Below are 26289 nucleotides of genomic sequence, written 5' to 3' on the forward strand. Positions count from 1 at the left end.
TGTAGATTTCTGTTCTATACTGCAAAGTACTGAATTCCACCAACTTGAGTGAACTTGGGCAAGGGCCCTGAGTCTCCCCTAAGATTGCAGCTCCTGTTGATACCTTGATTATAGCGTGGTGAGACTCTGAGCTGGGGATCCAGCTAACCTGTTCCAGACTTCTGAGCCATGCAAACAAGAAAATAATAAATTTGTGTTGTTCCAAGTCATTAAGTCTGTGGTAACTTGTTAATGCTGCAATACAAGTTTTGACATCCTGGAGTGGATGCTGCTTTCATACTTAGATGTAAGTGAAGATTCTTGATTACTGGAGCAAACACTTACGTGTGGGGCAAGGAAGTAGGATGATAGAGTGTCTTCTAGGTGTGGGTATGGAGGCGTCCTGGCTTCCATTGTGTTCTTTGACTCCGGGGTCCATCCTTCCTGTTTTGGTCTCTGGGGAAATCATAGCCACTGCCACCTTGTTTTTCCCCAGCAAGGGAAGAGCTACCTAGCTCAGTTGCTTCCAGTGTGCTTTTCTGATTGGTCACCTGATGCTGCAGGGAAGTTCCCTCCAAACCTTTGATCGTATATTCTTATTTTTGAGCCAGTGTTCCCAATATATTTGTTCCTCTAAGACTTATATATGTGGGTCACTCTTAATAAGCTCCATAACATAAAATGTAGAAATAGGAACTTTAAAAGTTTTTAGGAGAAAGATTAAAAAGTAAAAATAAAAATTATGGATGTGTGGCTGGCGCTGTGGCACAGTGGGTTGAAGCCCTGGCCTGAAGTGCTGGCATCGCATATGGGAACTGGTTTGAGTCCCAACTGCTCCACTTCCAATCAGCTCTCTGCTATGGCCTGGGAAAGCAACGGAGGATGGCCCAAGTGCTTGGGCCCCTGTACCCACGTAGGAGACCCAGAAGAAGCTTTTGGCCCCTGGCTTCGGATCGGCTCAGCTCCGGCCGTTGCGGCCGTCTAGGGAGTGAACCAGTGGATGAAAGACCTCTCTGTCTGTCTTTACCTCTCTCTGTAACTCTTTTTCAAATAAATAAAAATAAATCTTTAAAGAAAACTATGGAGACAGTAAAAAAGATGACTGATTGTTGGGAGATGGAGGGGAGGGAGAGATGAATCTATACAACGCAGGATTTTTAGAGCAGTGCAACTATCTGTATGATACTGTAATGTTGACTACCTGTCAATATAGATAATTCAAACCCGCAGAATGTAGTGCACATTGTAAGGTAATCATGTGTCCATGTTGTGCATGTAGGTTCCTTTATCGTAACAAATACTGTTCCAGGGAAGAGCAACTTTGAGACTGGAGGAAGCTTTGGGTGTACAGGAGCAGGGAATATATGGGGACTACTGTCCTTGTCTTGTTTGTTTAAGATTTATTTATTTGCTTGAAAGTCAGAGTGAGAGAAAGAAAGAGAGAGATCTTCCATCTGCTGGTTCACTCCCTCAAATGAACACAACGACTAGGCCAAAGCCAAGAGCCTAGAACTCCATCAAGGTCTCCCATGGGGGTGGCAGGGACGCAAACACTTGCACCATATTCCACTGCTTTCTCAGGCACATTACCAGGCAGCTGGACTGAAAGCAGAGCAGCTGGACTTAAACCCGTTCTTATATGGGATGCTGGTATCACGGGCAGCGGCTTAACCTGCTATGCCATAACATCAGCTCCTCCCTGTCCTTTTTTTGCTCAACTTTTCTGTAAAACTAAAACATCTCTAAAAATACTCTATAAAAAAGTAAATGATAAAATCTGAGGTTTTGGCCAGCGCCGTGGCTCACTAGGCTAATCCTCCGCCTAGCGGCGCCGGCACACCAGGTTCTAGTCCTGGTCAGGGCGCCGGATTCTGTCCCGGTTGCCCCTCTTCCAGGCCAGCTCTCTGCTGTGGCCAGGGAGTGCAGTGGAGGATGGCCCAAGTGCTTGGGCCCTGCACCCCATGGGAGACCAGGAGAAGCACCTGGCTCCTGCCATCAGATCAGTGCGGTGAGCTGGCCGCGGCGGCCATTGGAGGGTGAACCAATGGCAAAAGGAAGACCTTTCTCCCTGTCTCTCTCTCTCACTGTCCACTCTGCCTGTCCAAAAAAAAAAATATGAAGTTTCACCTCACCCTGGTTAGAGTGGATCACATATGGAAATCTACCAACAACAGATGCTGGAGAGGATGTGGGGAAAAAGGGACACTGACCCACTGTTGGTTGAATGCAAACTGGTAAAGCCGCTATGGAAGTCAGTCTGGAGATTCCTCAGAAACCTGAATATAACCCTACCATACAACTCAGCCATCCCACTCCTTGGAATTTACCCAAAGGAAATTAAATGGGCAAACAAAAAACCTGTCTGCACCTCAATGTTTATTGTAGCTCAATTCACAATAGCTAAGACATGGAATCAAACTAAATGCCCATCAACAGTAGACTGGAAAAAGAAATTATGGGATATGTACTCTATAGAATACTATATAGCAGTCAAAAAAAAAGATATCCGGTCATTTGCAACAAAATGGATGAATCTGGAAAACATCATGCTGAGTGAATTAAGCCAGTCCCAAAGGGACAAATACAATATGTTCTCCCTGATTGGTGACATCTAACTGAGCACCTAAATGGAAACCTGTAGAAGTGAAATGGACACTATGAGAAACAATGGCTTAATCAGCTCTTGTCCTGACTGTCGAGGAACAACTTACTACTTTATTCCTTTTAGTATTTTTTGTTCTACTTAATACTATTGGTTGAACTCTTTATTTAACACACAATTATTCTTAGGAGTTTAAATTTAACTGAAAAATGATCCCTGTTAAATAAAAGAGTGGAAATTTGAGAGGGAGGAGATGTACAGTTTGGCACATGCTCAGTTGGACTTAACACTAATGGTAGAGCTAGAAACGTGCCAATTCAATCCCACCAAGGTGGCATGTACCAATGCCATCTCACTAGTCAAAGTGATCAGTTTCAGTTCATAATTTATCATAATGATAGGATTAAGAGTCAAAGGGATCACATAAACAAGACTAGTGTCTGCTAATACTAACTGATAGAGTTAAAAAGGAGAGAATGATCCAATGTGGGAAGTGGGATACACAGCAGACTCATAGAATGGCAGATGTCCTAAACAGCACTCTGGCCTCAGAATCAGCCCTTAAGGCATTCAGATCTGGCTGAAGAGCCCATGAGAGTATTTTAGGCATGGAAATCCAAGACACTCTGGCAAAAAAAAAAAAAAACAAAACAAAACAAAAAAAAACACCTAAATGAAAGATCTCTGCGAGTGAGATCCCAGTGGAAAGAACGGGGGCTATCAAAGAAGGAGGTACCTTTCTCTTAAGGGAGGAGAGAACTTCCACTTTGACTATGACCTTGTCTAAATAAGATCAGAGTTGGTGAACTCAAGAGGCTTCCATAGCCTTGGCAGCTCATGACAAGAGCTTTGGGTAATTACTGATGTCATAAATAAGAGTGTCAATTGTTAAATCAACAACAGGAGTCACTGTGCACTTACTCCCCATGTAGGATCTCTGTCCTTAATGTGTGGTACTATGTGAATTAATGCTATAACTAGTACTCAAACAGTACTTTCTAGTTTGTGTTTCTGTATGGATGTAAACTGTTGAAAGCTTTACTTAGTATATACTATATTAATCTTCTATATATTATAAAGATAATTGAAAATGAATCTTGATGTGAATGGGATGGGAGAGGGAGTGGGAGATGGATGGTTGCGGGTGGGAGGGAGGGTATGGGGGAAAAAAGCCGCTATAATCCAAAAGTTGTACTTTGGAAATTTTTATTTATTAAATAAAAGTTAAAAAAACAAAAAAGAAAACATTTAAAAAATACATTTTTGGAAGTCTTCAATTTTTTTTCCATTTTAACTTTTGAAAGTGTAAATATACCCCAGTGGTTATGCAGAATTAATAGTACTCCCTTATCTATAAGGGAAGAAATAACATTTTTTTTCTCTCCTGTGTGATTGGCAGTGGGGTCTTCACAGTGTGCGTCTTTTAGACATCATTGTCTTGGGGGGGAAGGATTTTGCAATGCAGAGGAACTAGTTATAGTGGCCTCCTCACTCATGTATTTGCTTCCTTTGTTGTTCAGCAGGAACCTTTAAAACTGTTAGTCACTCTGGTTACATGCATTGATTGATTAAATTACCTTACATAGTTTAGTCTTCACAATAGTTTATAATGAGATAAGAGGTAGCTTTTAAAGTCTTCTATATAAGGTTCGCAGTTTTTCTTGTGGCAGAGTACTTCAAAGTACTGTTGAACTTGAGTATGAATTATGCAATTTTCTTTTGCAGAAAGAGTTACAAATCTGTAGAATTTATCTTTGATGGCAAGTAGTTATCAGAAGTAGTCTATCTTGAAAATATTATAAAACCTAAACACACTGCTGTGATTTGAATGTCTCTTTCAAAACCCATGTGAAATTCATTTGCCATTGTGATGGAATTAAGAGTTAGGACCTTTGAGAAGTGATTGGGTCTTGAGGGTACCGTCCTAATAAGTGGATTAAGGCCATTATTGTGCAAGTAGATTGGTTACAGTGGGAGTGGGAACAGGATAACAAGATGAGTTTGGCTCGATATCTCTGTCTTGGTACTTTCTTGGCCTTCCACCATGTTATGATGCAGCAAGAAGACCCTCACTGATTGTGACCTGTTGGTATCTAGAAACATGTGCCAAATAAACCTGTGTTCTATATGAATTGCCCAGGCTGTTGTATTCTGTTACAGTAGCAGAAAAAGACTGAGACACACACTTACTCTGTCACTTCGGAGTAAAGTTGCATTTGCTCAATAAAAAGCCAAAAGTAATCGTGTCACTGAGGATAGTATATTTTATACACAGTCTGTGCTGTGAGACACACTTTCTCTACTGCCCGCTATACCTGTCTGCTTTGTGAAACATCTTTAATAGATGATATACTGAAGTGAAACTCTGCTTCAAAACATTTTAAGTGTTTAACATTCTAAATTCTAGGCAACATTTAGCTTATTATATCCCTTTGAGTGTTATAAAGAAGTAACATGTGATGTCTATTAACACTGCATTGAATATTATGATTTAGTCTTGAAAAGTATATCAAGGAATGAAGCAAAATAGTTATGACTTTTGTTCCATCCATCACATAACTGTGACATTTCTTCTCAAAAATAACTTTTTTTAAAAAAATATAGGTTTGAAAGATTATCATTTATTTATTTTTAGAATATTGTGTATATGACAGTACCTGAGATGGGCTTTTTTAAATTTAGGAAATAAGGTAACTTAAAATGCTGAAATGTTTTATCCTCAAATGTTAAAGGTCTATTATATTGTGACCTATTATGAAATAATAATCTAGGAGGCTATTACTGATAGATAATTCTGATTTTTTTCACTCAATAAGCATTTTTGGCCTTTTTCACTTTAATTTTAATTAATTTTTAACAGACAGTATGATTCGTAGATACAAGTCTAAGAACATAATGATTGGGGGCTGGCGCTGTGGTGCAGTGGGTTAAAGCCCTGGCCTGAAGCACCGGCATCCCATATTGACGCCGGTTCTAGTCCTGGCTGCTTGTCTTCTAATGGGGCTCTCTGCTATGGCCTGGGATAGCAGTAGAAGATGGCCCAAGTGCTTGGGCCCCTGCACCTGCATGGGAGACCTGGAAGGGACTCCTGGCTCCTGGCTTCGGATTGGCTCAGCTCCAGCCGTTGCAGCCATCAGGGGAGTGAACCAGCAGATGGAAAACCTCTCCCTCTGTCTCTACCTCTCTCTGTAACTCTGTCTTTCAAATAAATAAAAATAAATAAATAAAATAAGTAAGGTGTAGAAATAATCATAAAAAAATTAAAAAAGTAATGATCTACCCCTCCTTCCTTCCTCCTTTCTCTCACTCTCCTTTCTTCCACCTTCCTTTCTTTTAGTTTTTGAGATAATGTATTTTAAATTTATATTACAGTAAAAAGGCTTAATACTTCACTGATTAAGAAGTTTAATGAGTAAAAAGCAAGAAGACCCTAGTTTAGTGGGAATACAGACAATGGCTATAAACAATAATTGAATATGTAAATAACCATTTCACTCATATAGTTTTTTTTTGTTTTGTTTTGTTTTTTTTTTTTTTTTTGACAGGCAGAGTGGACAGAGAGAGAGACAGAGAGAAAGGTCTTTCTTTTTCCGTTGGTTCACCCCCCAAAGGCCGCTGAGGCCGGCGCACTGCGCTGATCTGAAGCCAGGAGCCAGGTGCTTCTTCCTGGTCTCCCATTCTGGTGCAGGGCCCAAGGACTTGGGCCATCCTCCACTGCCTACCGGGCTACAGCAGAGAGCTGGACTGGAAGAGGGGCAACTGGGACAGAATCTGGCGCCCCAACCGGGACTAGAACCCGGGGTGCCAGCGCCGCAGGCGGAGGATTAGTCTATTGAGCCGCGGCACTGGTCCTCATATGTAGTTTTTTGGTCAATTAGTCATTCATAATTTTTTAATGAAGTACAACCAATGACAATGTAACATCTAAATACTTCCTGTGTGTTATAATAGTTAAGTTCATTTTAGGTCCTTGTATGAGGAAACTTTAAAAAGATCTCAGAAAAATAGAATTAAAAGATAAATTCACTTTGTTGCAAATTTTTTTTTGAAATCCATGCATGGTTTTTCTGTAAGGACTTTATTTTTCATGAGGTTTTTGAAGGCCTCTCATGCAACAAAAACACATATTTAAGAACTACCTATCACAGGTTACCACATTAAGATTTTAGTGAAGAATTTAAAAGAAGGACAATAAAATAGAGACTTAGTGGGTTATCATTTTTAGAGGACCTTCTGATATTTTTAGTTGCAATAAAACTGAAAGGTTAAGAGAATTGCTTTGCATTACATATACTTGGGTGGGAATCTGGACCACCATATAATTAATATTGATCCTGGACAAGTTATTTCATCTCTCCTTAGCCCTTGTATTGTTCTCTGAAGAGCTAGGTTAAAAATAGTACTACTCTATATGGTTACTGTAAAAAATAATTGGAAGTAAAGCATGTAATATGATTATGTGGTTCCTGGACTTCAGTAAATACTTAGACCTAATAAACATTACTGTTTTAGTTATCTAAGCCCTACAACTGTTGAAAGTAGGTAAGAAAATTATCCTTCCACTTTTTTAAAGATTTATTTTATTTATTTTAAAGGCACAGTTGGAGAGAGAGAGAGAGAGAGAGAGAGAGAGACCTTCCATCTGCTGGTTTACTCCCCAAATTGCTGCACTGTCCAGGTTTGGGCCAGACTGAAGCCAAGAGCCAGGAAATTAATCTGAGTCTCTCACGTGGATACAGGGCCCCACGGACTTGAGCCATCCTCCACTGCTTTCTCATGCAATTAGCAGGGAGCTGGATCAGAAGCATAGCAGCTGGGGCTCAAACCGCTGTCTGTATGGGATGCTGATGTTGTGGGTGGCTGCTTAACCTGCCACACCTCAGCATTGGCCCTTGGTCTTTCCCGTTTTGTAGAGGTAAGAGAGAGAGGCTCAGAGAGATGATGTGGCACTTTCCTGCAACATAGAGCTGAGTAAGTGGCAGAATGAGAACAAAAAACCAGGACTTGTGGTTTCTGTCAACAATCTCAATGAACAAGAAAAATGAATTTATAAGACTTGAGAGAGACTTGACTTAGGAAGAAACAGATGCGATTTAACAGTTTCTGATTTTTACATCTTTTGAGGCCCAGGAATATATTTTGCATCAGTGTAGCTATAGACGTAACTTGAAGTCACACAAAGTAAGGTAGGTTAGGACATGTCAGGTGCTCCCAAGCGTGAGGTTGTACCATGCTTATTTAATGTTGGATAATCAGATTCATCTTTCTATTCATTATCCTTTTATGCCTATAGCTAGGTTATTGCCTTTTTCCCCAGTTGAACAAAGTTTGGTTAATAATTTATTCATTAGCTTGACTGTTAGGATTCTGTTTTCTCAGATATCTTCATTCTTTTCTACTATATGGCTTGTAGTTTATTCATGTTTTCCAAGATTGCATTCATTAGTTTGTTCTTCAAAACATCGTTAATTCAGTCATCCCTGAAGATGCAGGCTGAGTGTCTGGACTTAAGGAACTCTAGAGTCTAGTGATGCACATGGTAGTGGGCGCTGTGGTGCAGCAGATTGAGCCACAGGCTGGGACACCTGCACCCCATAGCAGAGTGCGTTGTTTGAGTACTGGCTACTCTGCTGCAAATCTAGCTTCCTGCAGGTGCACCTGGGAACCAGCAGATATTGGCCCAAATACGTAAGTTCTGCCATCCACGTGGGAGATCCAGATAGATTCCTGGCTCTACCTGGTCCAGCCCTTCCTGTTGTTGGCAGGATTTGAGGATTTGAAGAGAGAACCAGTGCTTGGAAGATCTCTCTTTTTTTCTCTCTCTCCTTCCCTCCCTTTCTCTCTCTCTCTCCCCTCTCTCTCTCTCTCTCTCTCCCCACCCCCAGTCCTTTTTCCCTTTCAAATAAATAAAGATGTATAAAAATTTTAAAAAGTAGGTGAACATGGAAGTTAATAAGTTTCTATTAAAGCAATAAATGCAATAGTAGAAGCAGACATGGGGGACCCACAGGAGACATTTATCATTGACTTTTATGGTGTTTGAGCTGAATTTTTGAGGGTGAAAAGAAATTTCTGAGACAGAAATTCTTAATCTTACCTCTTAGTAGCTCAGTTATGTTTCTCAAATACTGTGTACAATATTTCTTATTTTTCACTAAATTATACAGGCATTCAGAATTGTTCAAATGTCTAGTTTCTCAAGTTTTTCCAATTCAGACCTTCATATTGAATGCAGTTGGCAAATTCTCAAACTCTACCATTGTACACAATTGTCACTGTGGTAAAAGTTTTTTCTTGGAAAAATATAAAAATTATTTTTGAAAGTATCTTTGAAATGTTTGATTTTGTTTGGCCATATTTGCAAGCATTTTTTTTTTTTAAAGAGTTATTCATTTAAAAGGTAGAGTGACACAAGAGAGGTCTTCCATCTGCTGGTTCACTCCCTAAATGGTCTAAACAACTAATGCTGGACAAGGACAAAGGCAGGAGCCCAGAATTCCATCCGGATCTCCCACTTAGGTGGCAGGGGCCTAAGTACTTAGGCCATCTTCCTCTGCTTTCTCGGATGATGTGTTACCAGGGAGCTGGATTGGAAGCAGGGGAGCCAGGACTCGAATTGGTGCTCTGGTATGGGATGCTGGCATCACAAGTGGAGGCTGACCTCAGTGTGCCCCAATGCTGGCCCCTGTTTAAAGTATTTTGATAGACTTTTTTTTTAAAGTCCTAGTAAGAACATTAGGCTTTAAAATCACTACAGGTTGCTTTAGAAGTTATATAAAGTCATATAAAAAGTAATTAAATGATAATGTAGAGATCCAACAATCCTCTAATACCATTTATGTGAGAAAATAAGTTACCAGCACTTGCCTATATTATTAATTTTATTTAGCTTACTGTAATATGAGGGTATTCTTATGTTATATGAATGAACATAATAATGTTTTTCTTACAATATAGGAATAATTATTTTTAAAAAGTCACAAGATTGTTTTAGCTCCTTTTTTCAGAACATTTGTTTTTTTAGGTAGATTGAAAATATCACTAACTCAGCTCATTTAAAAAAATCTTGCTTGTATATCTATTTGTGTGTCCCTGTTAAGACTGAAATTTAGGTCAAATTACAACTTGAATTTAACTTTACTACAGAAAATAAGTGTGCCATATTTAAAAACTGCAGTCTAAATTTTAAGCACAATAGATCAAAGTACATCTTATTTAAATAAACATTCTGGAATGAAGTCTCAATTATTTTCTCCAAAACTTTCTTAAAAAAGTCACTGTTCTCAATATAAAATATGAGCTTTAGGTTTATTATTTTCAAGAAAGATGAAGAGTTGTTTATTTTAAAAGTTTAATGATTTTGCTTTCAAATTATGGAAACTCTCCTTTGGGGACAGCTTTATTTGAATTGTATGTGACATTATTTTTATTTCTTAAGGCTATGATTAAAAGTTTCATGGATGTCTACCAGCTTGCAAGTGCTAGAATCGCTACACTAGAGAAGGAAATGACCTCTCATCGAAGTCACATTGCAACCTTGAAATCAGAGCTTCACACAGCTTGTTTACGTGAAAATGAAAGTTTACAATCAGTAAGTCCTGTCTAACAACATTTTTCTCTGGATCTTGGATCACATTTACATTTATGTTTCTACTGCTCATAAGATCATTAGCCAATATGTATAATCTAGGGTAAATGATCAATCAAGCAACATAAAATTAGTGTAGAGAGAAATTTGAAGGAAGAAAAGCAATTAATTTTTCCATTGTATCATGTGTGAAGATATGCATATTTGTATCAATGGAAAACACTACATCAAGATTCCTTTGTGTTTGGCAGTGCAGCTGACAGTTGGATTTGGCAGTATGCATAGTTAAAGCTTGTGACTGTCTGAAGATTCAGTGTGTCCCATTAAGACAGAATTTTATTAATTATGCGTATAACCAAAATGGTAATTAGAACATGTGATTATTCTCTGTAGAAAACTAGACTTATCCATTATACATGCCTAGCTAAAGATGCATGTTGTGATTCATCTATATGATTAAAATTCAGTTTCAGCAGTCATTTTATGTCTTAAAATTTTAGCCCATGATGAAATTTCAGCTCATTTAAAACTGAAAAAATAAATTCTCCACTTGAAATATGTGTTTGGGGAGTTTTAAAAAATGAATATATTTGTGACATAAAATGAACTTTTTTCTCAAATGGCAGTTATGTCAACAGTTATATTCAGAGAAGGTTAACCATTTCCCTTTTCTGGTCTGACTATAATGGGTCATTGTGACTTGTAAGGAAAAACAGTATCATTTTGCCTTTTAGCTGCTGCCCCTTTCCAAATGCTAACAGAAAAGGAATTAGCATGAAAGCAAATAGACGCAGGGCTGTGGTTTGGCTCTTTACCTCCTTCAGGTGGCAGCCCAAGTGTCAGCACCCCAATTTTCAGCACCCCATTGAACCTTTGCCAGCTGTGGCCCTGCCCCCTCACACACTTCCCTCTCTTTCTCCCTGTGGCCTTATATTATCTATCTTCCTCCCACCTTTCTTGCTTTATTTCTGAACTATGGTATTTGTCATCAACACGGTGTATTTTATTTATTTGTTTATGGTCCATTTGCTCCCTACCCTCTGTAGAACTAAGTTCATAAAGACAAACAATTTTGAGTGTTTTCTTTGTCTGCTGTGAAGGTGCTCTAGTATCAAGAGCAGTTTGGTTCACAGTAGGTGATCAACAAATATTTATTGAATGAAAAATACTGGTCGTGTGTCTAGTAAATATAAAAAGCCACTTTTTTGCAACTTGAGATGTGAGTTCAATTTTTAAATGACTGTAAATTTCTTAATGAGAGATTAGTAAATTTGACCACTATCAAAATAAATTAAAATGAAGAAGAAACTCTTTTTCTAAAAAATATTTTCAATGTTTATAGCATTTGTTCTAGCCTTTCTCCAAAATATATCCACATTTGTTCCTGCCAGCTCTCTGATACAATTGGTTAATATTGCAGTGTAGTATATAGGTTAGCTTTTGTGGGTTATATGTTTGTATATTGCTTGTTATTGTTATTCACAAAAAAGAAGTACTTGTATTTTTAAAAAGACCAAAATTGGTATATTAAGATAATCGAAAATGAATCTTGATGTGAATGGAAGGGGAGAGGGAGTGGGAAAGGGGAGGGTAGTGGGTGGGAGGGACGGTATGTGGGGGAAGCCATTGTAATCCATAAGTCGTACTTTGGAAATTTATATTCATTAAATAAAAGTTAAAAAAAAAATAAAGGTGGGAAATGAAAAAGAGAAAAAAAAAAAAAAAGACCAAAATTGATCAAGCTTTCCATCAGAGGACATCTGCAGGATATACCCATTATCAAAGAACAACTGTAAGGTACGGTTCACCGTGGCAGTGATTCTCAAGAGTAGACACATGTAATGTGAAAAATTCCCCTAGGAGATTCTGATGTACCCTCCTAGGAGAATGCTGCTCAATCCAAGTCTCTGCAGGATGTGTGCTTTCCTGTCTCGTCCCTGACTTGAGGATCACTGCTTTCAAAACAGTAATAAATTTGTATAAAAATTTGTATTTTTCAAGACACTTGTAAATGCATTTTCTGACTTGAACTTCTTAAGAACTCTGAGGGAGGCAGAAGAGCAGATCTTAGTCTTTGTGTGTCATAGATAGGAGGCAGTGTTGTTTGGTGGATAAGAGCGTGGAGCCTTGGAGCAGTACCCGTAAGGGATACTGTCAAGGGTAAATATCAGAAAACCTGACCAAAAGCAGGCTTTTCAAAAGCAGAAGATTGTTTTTCTCACTTAGCAAGAAGTCTAGAAGTAGGCGGCTACTGTCGTTAGTTTCGCAGCTAAACTGTTCTGTAATTTCTCTGTCCTTTCCTCTTGGTCATCAGATAGCACCCAGCTTTAGGATTTGCAGTCACATTCATACTGAAAGAATTGGATATATATGTATTGGCAGACTTTTTTTTTTTAAAGATTTATTTATTTATTTGAAAGAGTTACACAGAGAGAGGAGAGGCAGAGAGAGAGGGAAAGGTCTTCCATCTGCAACATCTGGAGCTGAACCACTTCCTCTGGGTCTTCCCACACGGGTGCAGGAGCACAAGGAGTTGGGCCATCTTCTACTGCTATCCCAGGCCTTAGCAGAGAGCTGGATGGGAAATGAAGCAGCCAGGACTTGAACCGGTGCCCATATGGGATGCCAGCGCTTCAGGCCGGGGCTCTACCTTCTATACCACAGCACAAGGCCCTTGGCAGACTTCTTTAAAAAAAAAAAAAGGATGTTTTCATCTGTTTGAATATTTATGTATTTTAAAGAAAACAAGAGCCATCCAGCGAAGCTCCAGACAGCATTCTGCTTGTGTTCCTTTACTTGGAAAAGGATCATGTGGCCACTGGTAGCTGTAACGAGTCAAAGGTTGAGGGAGTTAAAAATGAGTGAAAATTGTGTGTGTCACCAAAGTCAGATAGGTTTGGGTTCAAATTCCAGTTTTGTTGATTGCTAACCATATGACTTGGATCTCAGGATTTTTGTCTTTAAACTGAGGATAAGGTACCACTACCTGCTAAAGATGTGTTAAAGTGCTTTGGACTTTTCGTTGCACTTTGTGAATACTCAAAAATAAATAAAAGCTCTTATTTTTATCAACATTACATTGATGGAAAGTAACTGAATTACAGAATAGGGAAAGATTATTTATCGGCCTACTCCTTCAGCTGCAAACTTCATCATCTTGTTCTGCTTTCTGCTGTAGCTTTGAGCACGTAACTCCTCCTCCATGGTCACTACCGGTACATTCCAGCATCTGAGCTCTCTGCTCTTGCTGCAGCCTTTCTCTGCTTCCTTTGACATACTGTTGCCCATACTTCCTACTTCTATATACGCCCATTCCACGTACCCCTGAGTCCTACTGCCATCTGACTTTTGAGTCTTTCTGATGAATCTACTTTTCTCCAAGGTCACTAGTAATTTTCTGCTTGCTGTCCTTTAGTTCCTTCTCATCCTTTTCAACATTTTTTTTAACTACTCCTTTTTTTAAACATTCATCTCCTTGGTTTAATTAGTTGCATACTTTTCCTTTTTTTTTTTTTACTCCCTTGCCTCTTGTGCTCTTCCTGTTTAGTATTATTTTTTTGTTAATTTTTTCTTAACTCATTAATTCAGAATTATTGAGCATCTAATTCTGTGGTAGTCTCAGTTTTGTTCTTGAAGATATAATTTGAACCAAAGCAGACAATCCTTTTTCTAGTGAACTTAAAATAAAAAGTGGAATTAATCATTTTTCTTTTTGTTTTTAAGATTTATTTATTGTGAAAGAGAGAAGACACACACATGCACACAAACAGAGAGAGAGAGATCTTGTATCAGCTGGTGTACTCCCCACATGGCTGCAATGGCTAGCACTAGGCCAGGCAAATCCAGGAGCTTAGAGCTTCATCCGCTTCTCCCTTGTGGATGAAGGGGTCCATCTCTGCTATTTTCCCAAGTGCGTTATCAGAGAGCTGCATTGGAAGTAGGCAGCTGGGACTTGATCCGGCACCCATATGGCATGCTGGTGTTGCAGGTGTCAGGTTTACCTGCTACACCACAGAACTGGCCCCCACAGTAACTATTTTTCATGTAATCACACAAATTAACATGTAGTTGCTAACCAACACCAGCTTTATCCCTCTTCAGGTGCCCTTTTTATTTTTTGATCGGCTTACAATAATAAAGCCAGAGTTCATCTAAGATTTCTCATCAGTTGTACACTTGTCAGTACTTTAACTTCTCCAGTGTGCTGGTCTTTGACCCATTAACTTATGGTGCTCTAGAGCTTTTATCTTGAGTTGTAATGACGAGAAAGGGCTTTGAGTAAAGAGCTTTTGAGTCCATACAGCCCAGTAGAGAACAGCACAGCAGTCAGAACCAATTACTTTTGGATGTTTGGAGGGAGGCTGGCACACCCACAGCTGTGGGGAAACTTGATCTTTCAAGTCTATGAAATATAGAATGCTAAACTCAAGTAGTTTGCTATAGGCTATGGTACTTCAAACTACAATATTGATCTGTCTCATTTTCACTATATGTTTCAGTAGTATGTTTTTAATTCTGTAGGACTTTACTTATGAAAAATAAAAAATTACAAGTCAGAGAAGCATTCCACTTGATATCTGGCAACACTGTGCAGATTGTGTCAGATTTGGTTGTTGTCAAGTGCTTTTATGCTGTTATGTGTATAAAGGTGAAAGGTTTATATATTTTGGTTAAGATGAAAATTTTTAACAATTGGAATTCTCTTTCTCTTAATTTGCCCAATCATATTTTGTCACACTCATTTTCATTACATTTTCTTGAGAGAAGAAGGATTATTATTTGGATAGAGACACTGATATGGAATTTAATGAAGTAACCTCCAGGTAAGTTGCCTTCGTAAACTTTCAAATACTTTATTTCAATATTGTGGATGTTTTGAGCCCTTCAAGAATTAAAAACAAACAAAACCCAGCCATGATTCAGTTAGTTGAGAGGGTGTGAACAATGTAGTTCCTGTGGTGAAAAGTGTGGCTTCTGAGTGCAGGTCCCTCGTTCTAAATTATAACCCGGTCAGATTAGAATCCAAGCCGTCTGCTTCGCTTCTCGAGCTGTCCTATGAGACTGCAGTGTGGAATGAGGTGAGTCTCTACCATCCTGGCACTTCAGATACAGCAGAGAACACAACATTCTACAAATACTTAACCACTGGGACTTAGGCCCAAGGTGAGGAAGGACCCACTTGAGGAATTAAAATCGTAGTTGAAAAATGAAGTTAAAGAAGGAATTGATAAGGGAAAATATGGATGCACCTAAAATTGAAGTCAGGCTGGAGCAGAGCAGTTCAGGTAAAGGACTAGGTGAGACGTGACACTGGAGGGGCCATTTATGCGCATCCATTTTCATCATGGATGATATCTGGATTGTTACTTTGGGGAAATGATATTGTAAATTTTATGCTTGTATAAATACAGCTTTATATTGCTTGCTAGATATATACACTTGGGTTTTCTGCAAACAATTCAAATTCACTGAGGTCCCTATTCAACTCTTCCATGCCCTCTCTTATTTAAAAGTTCTCATTTGCTGCCTTATTTCTCACCTAACTGGCGACCTTGCAGCCCAAGGTGGAGCCCATAACGTTTTGTTCCCTCTCCATCACCAGTGTTTAATCAGTTGCTAAGTCTAACTATTCCAGCCACCCCAGATCTCTGAGATCCATCCTCTCCTTTCTACCCTGTGGTCATATGACTGTTTCTCTTGGCAATTGGAATGACCTTCCAGTAAGTTTCCCCGGATCTAGTCCTTTCTCCTTCCATCCTGTCTGCCACAATAGTGCCAGAATTCTCTTTCAAGAACACCTATGGTCAGATTTTAGCTTTATTCAAAGCATATTTTAGCTTTAAGTTTTCCTCACAATAAAGTACAAGTTCTTTGTTATTAACATTCAAGCATATTCTAACTCCATCTGATTTTCAATTGGTGGAAGTAAGAGTTTCCTGTGTTAGGTTCATTTATTGCTGTATTCGTCTGTCTGGGCACTGTATACCAGTTGGATTTACATACTCAAGTCATTGTATTTTTATAACTATAACTTGAATCTTTGAGGTGATGTCTTAACTCAATTCATACTCTATTATAATGATATTACTTTAACAAATATTGGTTAATTTGAATTGAAATTCATAGGAAGAGCACTGCTTCTGTAATATTTGTTTAAGACATACTTGTTATTGAACATATATTATGCACAGATCATAGTTCCCCTCCAGGTTTTCCCCTACCAAATATTCTCAAATTAATTACCTTCAAATGATGTTTTATATTCTCTGGTGAGCACTTTTAGTGAAAAAAAAGAATAATTAACATATTATTAAAACTGTGGAAACATTTTATTTTGAAAGAAGTTATTGATTTGAGAAGCAGAGAGAGAGAAACCAAGAAAGAGAATGCACCATTTACTTGCTCATTCCCCAGATGCTGCAGTTGGTGTGACTGGGCTGAGCTAGGCCAAAGTTGGTCAAAGGGAACTGAATCCAGGTTTCCCATGGGAGTGGCAAGAAGCCGATTACTTGACTCATCATTGCTGCCTCTAAGGCTCTGCATTAGTGGGAAGCTGGAGTCAAGAGCCAGAGCCAGGAATTGAACTTAGGCACTTTGATGTAGGATACAGGTGTTTTAACTTGGTATCTAATCACTAAGGTAAACTCCCACTATGTTAAAATTTTAACAAAATAATTTCAATTAGTATAAATTGGACATTTCTTTTTTTCCTCATTGCTCTACCTAAAAATAAAACAAGTAAACTCTGTCTCTCCATAATGCTGCCTTTCAAATAAAATATTTTTTTTGAACAGGTAGAGTTAGACAGTGAGAGAAGGAGAGACAAAGAGAAAGGTCTTCCTTCCGTTGGGTCACCCCTCAAATGTCCGCTACAGCCAACACTGCGTCAATCCGAAGCCAGGAGCCAGGTGCCTCCTCCTGGTCTCCCTTGCTGGTGCAGGGCCCAAGCACTTGGGCCATCTTCCACTGCCTTCCTTGGCCACAGCAGAGAGCTGGACTGGAAGAGGAGCAACTGGGTCAGAATCCGGCGCCCTGACTGGGACTAGAACCCGGAGTGCCACCACCGCAGGTGGAGGATTAGCCTAGTGAGCCGCGGTGCCGGCCATAAAATAAATAAATCTTTAAAAACAAAATCAGTAGTCATTAAGGAAATGCAAATCAAAGCTAAGTAGAGCTTCACACACACTAGGATGGCCATAATTTAAACAAATAAAAAAGGAAAAATGATAAAGGTTGCAAGAATGTGGAGAAATTGGAACCTCATTTACATTGCTGCTAGGAATGTAAAATGATGCAGCCACAGTGGAAAATGGCTTGAGGATTCCTCAGTAAATTAAATTCAGAGTTACCATATTGCCCAACAATTCCACTACTAGGTATAGACTCAAAACAATTGAAAGCAAGTATTTAAATACTTGTACCTAAATATTTGTAGCAGCACTATTCACGATGGTCAAAATGTAGAAACAACCCAGATGTTCTTCAGTGGATAAGTGGATAAATAAATATGCTATATCCAAACAATGGAATATTATTCAACCACAAAAAAGAATGAAATGGTGATACATATAGCAACATGGATGTCCCTTGAAAATATGCTGGATGAAAGAAGCCAGACCCAAAAGGCCACGTTTGCATGATTCCATTTATATGGATTTTCCAGGATAGGTAAATCCATAGTGATTGAAAGCAAATGGATGGTTGACAAGAGGCTAGGGGAGGAGACAGTGGAGAATGACTGCTTAATCGGTATGGGTTTTCCTTTAGGGGTGATGAACTAGATGGTGATGATGGTTGCACAACATTGCAAATGTAGTTGATGCCTCTGAATTATACACTTTAAGATGATACATTTTATGTTGTGTGTATTTTATCATGTTAAATATTTCTTTGAGTTCTAAGGTGACATGGGATTGTTGTTTACATAGGACACAAAACTGGAAGTATGGGTGGAAAGAGTGCGAGGAAATGTGGGTTCTAGAGCAAGCTGTGTTGCCTACTCATCGTAGAGCTTTGGGAAATAATTCGGACACTTCCTTGTGTCTTGATTTTCTTGACCGTAAATTAATGAGTTTCAACTGCATGAAATCTGAATTCCCTCTCAGCTTTAAAATTCTTTGATTGAGGTTCCAAATACTGATTCTGGATACTGGATTTTATGTTTTGTCTTGTTTCTGCTTCAATTTTCAATAATAAAATGAGTATGTATTTTTAAATTTGCTTATATTCAACAGCAATAACCCATTTCCAAATGTATTCCAGTTACATATGTCTCACAATGTAACTTGTAACTAGGTAGTCAAAAAGTCCCCAAAGTAATCTGAAAATGTATTAGGATATTTGTAAGGAGTATTTCCTTTTTTATATTTGAAGGTTTTTTTGATATTTAATATGTTAGGAATGTGAACTTTTAACTCGTGAAACTATTGTAACATATTTGAAAATTATAGTAATTTGATTAAAATGTTGCCTATAAGGCAAAGTTTTAGTTAATAGAATCCATATGTAATTAAAATGCAGAACTAAATGTAATCAGACTCCAGTGACTAGTGCCTTCATATTGATAGTTTTACAATGGCCTCTGGGGTTGAAAGTTTAAATGTTACAGAATGTAATAACACTGCAGAAAACAACTGAAGCTGGCAGTTCAGCTGTTCTAAAATCATCAACACCCCTCTTGATAAAATGTGCCGATCACATCCTAGATTCTCATTGTTTGAGGGATACCTTCTGCTGGCAGGTGGTAGCGGCACGTGACTCTGTGCTCCGCAGCATTGTTCCATAAACAGACTGAAGTGAAGGTCCCTGCTGCGAGCCAAACCATCGTCTTCTTTTTTTAATAACAGAATTGCTTCATTTGGGTGAATTCATTCAATCATATGAAAGTTATAGACACAACACTATGCGCGAAGCCACAAAAGAAGTTAAAAAATTTTCCCGAACTTAAAAAAAATTATTTTTTCTGGACAGTTTTAAAGAGTCGACATCCTGTGTTAGAGTTCTCTAATCATCACCAGCACAATTTACAATCAGAACACACAGAGAGCCAGTTCAGACCAGCTCATCTGTTGATCTTGGCAGAGACCCCTCATCTCACTGTGTGCAGCTGCCCCTTGAGGGCTGGGGGGACTCAGCAGAGAGCCAGAGGAAAGTGGATGCAAGGCTGGTCGAGTCATGAACACGTAGGCCTGCTTCATTTCAACGGTTGTAGATGGCTTTTAAAAACTTCGTTTCTTATTTTACTGCTCCCCCCCAACCTCTCTTTTCAACCTGAAATTGAACGAGGACCTCTCGTGAGCCGCTGCGCTCCAGGCATGAGAAATTGTAATGTCTGGCTTCCAGAAACTGTCCCGTCAAAATGTGCTTCTGATTAGGTGGCTTAATTACAGCTGTGAAAACAATGTTGATTTAGGCCTCAGGATTCCAGGGCATGTCAACCGTTATTAGCTAACCTTGGACTGAATCCACCATTTTAAAACCCTGCACCACTAAAGTCACCCTGTTTGACAACTTTTTATTTAGGGGAAAAGTTGCCAGAAGCAATACATTTTATGCAAAATATTGTCCACTTCACAATTTCAACTGCAGTGCCATTAGTGATCATTAAAGAGATAGTTAACTTTGCACTTTATCAAGAACAAAGAAGTTCTGTTTGTAGAAACAGTAAGTTTTGAATAGTATTTTTAAAGGATTGACTGACATAAGAATTAATTTTAATTCCTTTAATTCAGTTTCATTTTAAATCCACAATGTTGGTTTAACCACCCAATTTTATTACACCTAAATTTTCCTGACAGTTTCATTTGCTGTTAGGAAATAAAATTGCAATTTTTTTTTCAACATGGGAAATAATGGCTAGTTTTAAAAACATTATGTCTGAAACTTCCCTTCTCATAAGCTGGTTAAGACACAATCTCAATTTACTTTTGGAAGGAAACAAATTTTATTAAATAGTTTTTAATTTTAATATATTATAATGTAATATAATGTAATATAATAATGTTTTTCCATAGTGAGAAAGCTTATTAGTCTCATGTATTTTCATATACAATGGAAGTAAAAGCCAATACTTTGGACTTTTGAATACTATTGTCACCAATATGATCAATATTATAACTATGTATTTTGAGAAGTTCCAATTCTGTTGTATTTTAGATCCCTAAAATTCCCTGTATATTCTCTGAATTTTTATTTTTAAATAATTATTTAAATTATATTTAATAAAATCAATGCCAAAAAAGAATAGTGAGGAGTTGAACAATAAGCAGAAGGGTCATAATTCTCATCATAATTTTGGAGGAAACTTGCTTGAAAATGCAAAATTCATGCCAAACTGAATACCCAAGAGAGAACGAAGTGATTCCTTTAAAATGAAATCTCCCACACCCGAGACATTAAAGCCAATGATGTGGGTGGTCAAGGCACAGCATGGGAGTTAGGTGCATGGAATAACTAACTGACTCACTCCGAACTGTGTATGAACAAGCACTCCTGGGAATTTACCCAAAGGAAATGAAATCATCATATCAAAGAGTTATTTGCACCCATGTGGTTTATTGCAGCTCAATTCACAGTAGCTAAGATATGGAATCAAGCCAGATGTCCATCAATTGATGACTGGATAAAGAAAATGTGGTATATATATGCTATGGAATACTACTCAGCCATAAAGAAGAATGTGATCCTGTCTTTTGCGACAAAATGCATGCAACTGGAAACTGTTACGCTTAGTGAAATAAGCCAGTCTAAAAAGACAAGTATTGTGTTTTCTCTAATATGTGGCAACTAATATAGTATACAAAAAATGCATAGGAATGAAATGGGCACTTTGGGATATGATTCTCATTTTTAACTTATGTTTATATTGTGGAACTTTGGTCTTTCTACTTTTTACTTGTTGAATATTATGATTAGTGGCAAATTAAACCTGTGAATATAGAGTGGACTAAAATTATGTCCTTGCAAAAACTGATGAAGAAAGGGGAGGAAGGGAGGTTTGGGGGGGAGTAGAGGTGTGAGGAAAATGTTTTGTATTCTTGGAACTATATCTATGGAGTGCATAAAATCTGTTCTCTTTATACTAATAAAAATTTTTAAAGTTAATACATAGATAATTTTGAGAAATGGCTGGGTGAATGGGTGAATTTATAATACAGTATGTGTGTCTTGAGAGAGAAAGCTGGGCAGCTGATTCAAAATAGTTTTAAGTTACCAATCCTGTAATCTAAACAACATCAGCGACACCGTCTAATTGCTCAGTACTATGAAAACACTGTATATTTGTATTTATCACATCTATTATTCAGTCTAATCTTTATATCTTTCTTAGGGTAGAATCTTTGCAGATGAGGCAATTCAGTCCCAAAGAAGATATATGATTGCCCACGATCCTGCTGTCTGGGATCTAGATTGGAACCCCTGTCTGGGGGTGCATGCTCCAAGTTAAAGATGGAAATAAATTTTTTTATAAAGTTGATTAAAGGTTATAAAATATCAGGAAACATTGATATTGAGTGTACCTTTAGGCTGTTAATAGTTAAGAGCATTTAAACTTGAATAAAAGTTTTACAGTTTTCTATATTAAAAAACATAACATTCTTCTTTCAGTAAAAGAAATGTACATAAGGACTTATAAATTCACTAGGTCTTTGGCTACAGCCTTTTACCTAGAACAAAAGGATCTTCCCCTTTTCTTTTGAAGTTGCCTCATGCACAGAGCATTGAAGATGTATCCTTCCTTCTTAGCCTGGTTTGAAGTTAGGATATATTGTGTTTGTTCTTAAGATTCTGTGTTAGCTGAGAAATTGGGAGGAAACAGCTGTCTTCGTCTCCCAGGTCTTTGGCTTAGGGCATACTTTAATGGAATCTGAATTCAGCTTATTCTTTTGGATATCCTTTTGTTCTTGATGTTTGCCTGACACCATTTGGAAAGATATCCATCTAGAATGTAAGGGGCCAGCTAAGGTTATAGAATTTATTTTTCTCATCTCCACCATTTTATTTCTGATGAGATCTAACTGAAAATATCAGTTTGATTGAAAAAAAGTACCATATAGATTGTACATAGTATAGATGATATTTCATTTAAAAATTACTATTTTGATAGTCATATGACTTATTTTTATAGATGGTATGTTGACAACACATTAGATGGTATATATTCTTATGATTATTTGTACTGTAAATGATTTTGCCTTTTCTTAATAACATTTTTTTGAGAAAAGAAATGGTTTAAAAAGGAGTTTTGATAGGGGCCAGCACTGTGGCACAGTGGGTTAAAGCCCCAGCCTGCAGCACCAGCATCCCATATGGGCACTGGTTCAAGTCCCGGCTGCTGCGCTTCCGATCCAGCTCTCTGCTATGGCCTGGGAAAGCAGTAGAAGATGGCCCAAGTCCTTGGGCTCCTGCACCCACATGGGAGACCAGAAGAAGCTCCTGGCTCTTGGCTTGGGGTCAGCTCAGCTTTGGCTATTGTGGTCATTCGAGGAGTGAACCGGCGGGTGGAAGACCTCTCTCTCTGTCTCTACTTCTCTCTGTAACTCTGTCTTTCAAATAAATAAAATAGTTCTTTTTTTAAAAAAAGGAGTTTTGATAATGTATCTGTACTTATTTATATATATATATATTTTCATTATTTGTGGTAATATATTTTGGCTATGGGATAATCTATTGTAAATATATTGGTTCATGTACTTATATTTCCTGATCTATATTTACTTGAATGCAAATATTCAATACCCAGTTCTTTAAAATGTGCTAAATATTTTTCTAAGCAAGGAAAAAAAGCAGGACATTTGAAATGTGGTTATTAAAGCAATTCAACTTACATGATCACATAGTTTCTTATTTGAAGGACATTGCTAGCAATAGATATCAGATGTGTAGTAATGCATTTTAGCAGTGATCTGAAAGAATTTACTTGGTCACCATTTCAATACCTATTCCTTAGTTCAACATTTCTGAATACCATTGTTATTTTAAACATTTTTAGAGTTAATTTGTTTTTACTGTTATTCACATTTAATTTCCACCATAGTATACCATTGGATAGACAGGAAGCATGAAAAGAATGCTATGGTGATATACAATGATAAAAAGGAACCATTAAAAAAAAAGAGATAATTATGGAAATTACCCCAGTCTTCAATGGATACATAAATTCCATTCATCTGATCAAAATTCTTATACCAATATTTGATAATTTAATTTGATTTGACTGTTTATATATTGAAAATCAAGTCTAATTTGAAAGAAGTGCTAGAAAATAGCAGCCTGAAACCTTGTCTTTTAACTCGTCATTTAGAAATAAAATACAGGGGTGGGCTTTGTGACGTAGCAGGTTAAGCTGCCACTTGGGGTGTCCACATCCCTTCTCAGAAAGCTGATTTGAGTCCTGGCTGCTCTGCTTCTGTTATGCCTGCCTGCCATTGTGCCTGGAAGAGAGCAGCCAGTGACCCAACTGCTTGGGTCCCTGGCACCCATGTGGGACATCCTGGTGGAGTACCTGGCTCCTGTTTTGGTTCTGGCCCAGCCCCAGCTGTTGCAGGCTATGGGAACTGAACCAACAGATGGAAGATTCTAATATGAGATTGCCAGTAATGTAGCATTTGTAGAGTTACCCATCTATTTAATTTTCTCTACTTAGTTGTTTTGTTTTGTTTTTACTTAAAAAAAAACACACCAAGGGTTATGTGGATAAGTTGCCGCATGCGATGCTCACATTCCATATTGGAATGGCTAGGTTAGTCTGAGCTCTGCTGCTGGTTCTTTCTTCTTGCTAATGCACACCATGGGAGCCAACCAGGGATGGTTCAAGTTGTTAAGTCCCTGACACCCACATGGGAAACTTGGATTGAGTTGCTGCCTCCTGACTTTGGCCTGGTCCTGCTTCAGCACTGTGGACATTCGGGGAGTGGCCCTGTGAATGGGAGCTTTCTGTCCATCTGTCTCTCTCTCTGCCTCAAAATAATAAAATGCATTTTTGAAAATCACACAGGGACCTCATTTTATTTTTAAATGTTCACATGTTCAGCCATGTTGAAATATTTCTTAAATATACCAGGCACTCTCTCATGAGCCTTTATATATGCTGATTCTTTTGGAATATCATTTTCAACCTTTTGCCTCATTGACTGTTTTTCCCTAAATTTGAAGTTCTCAGTCTCTTCTCAAACCTCTTTTCATATTATGATTGTACCATATTATTATTGATTTCTTAATTGATAACCCCATTAGAAAAGGCGTGCTGTGTGAGTAGGGGATTGCTGCATTCCTAGGCATTAGTACAACACCTAATAGAGGTAAATAGATGTAATTGCTAAAAACTTCATGACAGGCTGGCGCCGTGGCTCACTTGGTTAATGATCCACCTGTGGCGCTGGCATCCCATATGGGCGGTGGGTTCTAGTCCCGGCTGCTCCTCTTTTAGTCCAGCTCTTTGCTGTGGCCCAGGAGGGCAGTGGAGGATGGCCCAAGTGCTTGGGCCCCTGCACCTGCATGGGAGACCAGGAAGAAGCACCTGGCTCCTAGCTTCAGATCGGCACAGCACCAGCCGTAGTGGCCATTTGGGGAGTGAACCAACGGAAGGAAGACTTTTCTCTCTGTCTCTCTCACTGTCTGTAACTCAACCTGTCAGAAAAATAAAAAGACTTCATGACAGTTTTTAAATTATGTGCCAATTTAAAGATCATTAGCCTATTTAGAAGATTATGTATCAAAAAGAAGGGCATATGGATGTAGTTGGTCATGTCCCTGTTCAGAATTTGTTATTAAAGTCATCTGTTATGTCAGGGTATTGTTGAACATGTCATTTTTCTCTTCTCCCTACCCCTTTTTATTTTCCCCACCCCACAAAAACCCCTAACTTTATTAATGATGGAAACAGTATAAATTTCAAAACAAGCACAGTTATCTTTTGAAACACCAAAATTGATCCTTGTTTTCAGATGGTTACGTTAGAAGAAAACAGGAAAAAAAACATTGCTTGTGTATGGTTGTATTTGAATTGTTCACCTGAGATCAGGAATTGTGTCTTCTGTTCATATCTTATTCAGTGCCTAGCATACTATTGGCGTACAATAAATAAATAATGGTGATGGTAAGGAATATACTGCCAGACCATTTGTAACTCTTAAATGTAATACAAACGATAGAAGAAACATTCTTTTAAGTTCTATGTTCAGGTGAAGAGAGTGCTTTGGGATACATTTTTGAGTTTAGTAGAAATCATAATTTCTTCAACAGATAGTTCTTCATGCGTTGACATCCATATCTTTAAGGAAAAGAAATACCATTTATTATCCTTTACCAGAAGAAGCATAGAGAAAGATTTATAGAGTATTACAGTAATTTTTAAACTATGATCAAGAGCTTCTACAACATTAATAGCAATGTAGAATGGTAGGTTTAAAAAAATAAAGAAAGAGGCCAGCGCCGCGGCTTACTAGGCTAATCCTCCGCCTGCGGCGCCGGCACCCTAGGTTCTAGTCCCAGTTAGGGTGCTGGTTCTGTCCCGGTTGCTCCCCTTCTAGTCCAGCTCTCTGCTGTGGCCTGGGAAGGCAGTGGAGTGCTTGGGCCCTGTACCCACATGGGAGACCAGGAGGAAGCACCTGGCTCCTGGCTTTGGATCGGCAGAATACGCCGGCCATGACGGCCATTTGTGGGGTGAACCAACAGAAGGAAGACCTTTCTCTCTGTCTCTCTCACTGTCTAACTCTGCCTGTCAAAAAAAAAGAAAAAAAAAAGTAAAACCGTTCAAGACTCTGATGATAGGAATGTCAACCCACCTAAGAATAGGCCTGAACCCAGAACTTTAACTGCTGAACCCAAATCAAACTGTGTAAGGACATATATCCCGAGTTAAAATGCTGGAGGTCTTGTCAACTCTGCTTGATATTAGTTTTCCCGTCAAAGATCCCTGTTTCATATCATAACAACATGCTTGTTACTTTTTTTTTTTTAAAGATGTATTTATTTATTTGAAAGGTAGAGTTACAGAGAGGCAGAGGCAGAGAGAGAGAGGTCTTCCATCTGCTGGTTTACTCTCCAGATGGCTGCAATGGCCGGAGCTGCACAGATCCAAAGCCAGGAACCAGGAGCTTCTTCAGGGTCTCCCACGTGG

At 38.3% G+C, this 26289-nt stretch overlaps 1 protein-coding gene across 19 annotated transcripts in view; it reads left to right on the forward strand.

Annotated features, from left to right (window-relative positions):
- The window catches only part of CCDC171 (coiled-coil domain containing 171), a 395951-nt gene that overhangs the window by 313180 nt on the left and 56482 nt on the right, over positions 1-26289 (forward strand). For 18 of the 19 annotated variants that reach the window (XM_051845352.2, XM_051845399.2, XM_070052415.1 and 15 more), the window contains one exon: positions 10020-10172. In XM_051845352.2, coding sequence (XP_051701312.2) covers positions 10020-10172 — 153 coding nt within the window. Of the gene's footprint in view, positions 1-10019; positions 10173-26289 lie in introns of those variants that run through there. The other variant, XR_011380113.1, reaches the window with a different exon arrangement.

This window comes from Oryctolagus cuniculus, chromosome 1, assembly GCF_964237555.1.
Source record: "Oryctolagus cuniculus chromosome 1, mOryCun1.1, whole genome shotgun sequence".
Taxonomy (NCBI): Eukaryota; Metazoa; Chordata; class Mammalia; order Lagomorpha; family Leporidae; genus Oryctolagus; species Oryctolagus cuniculus.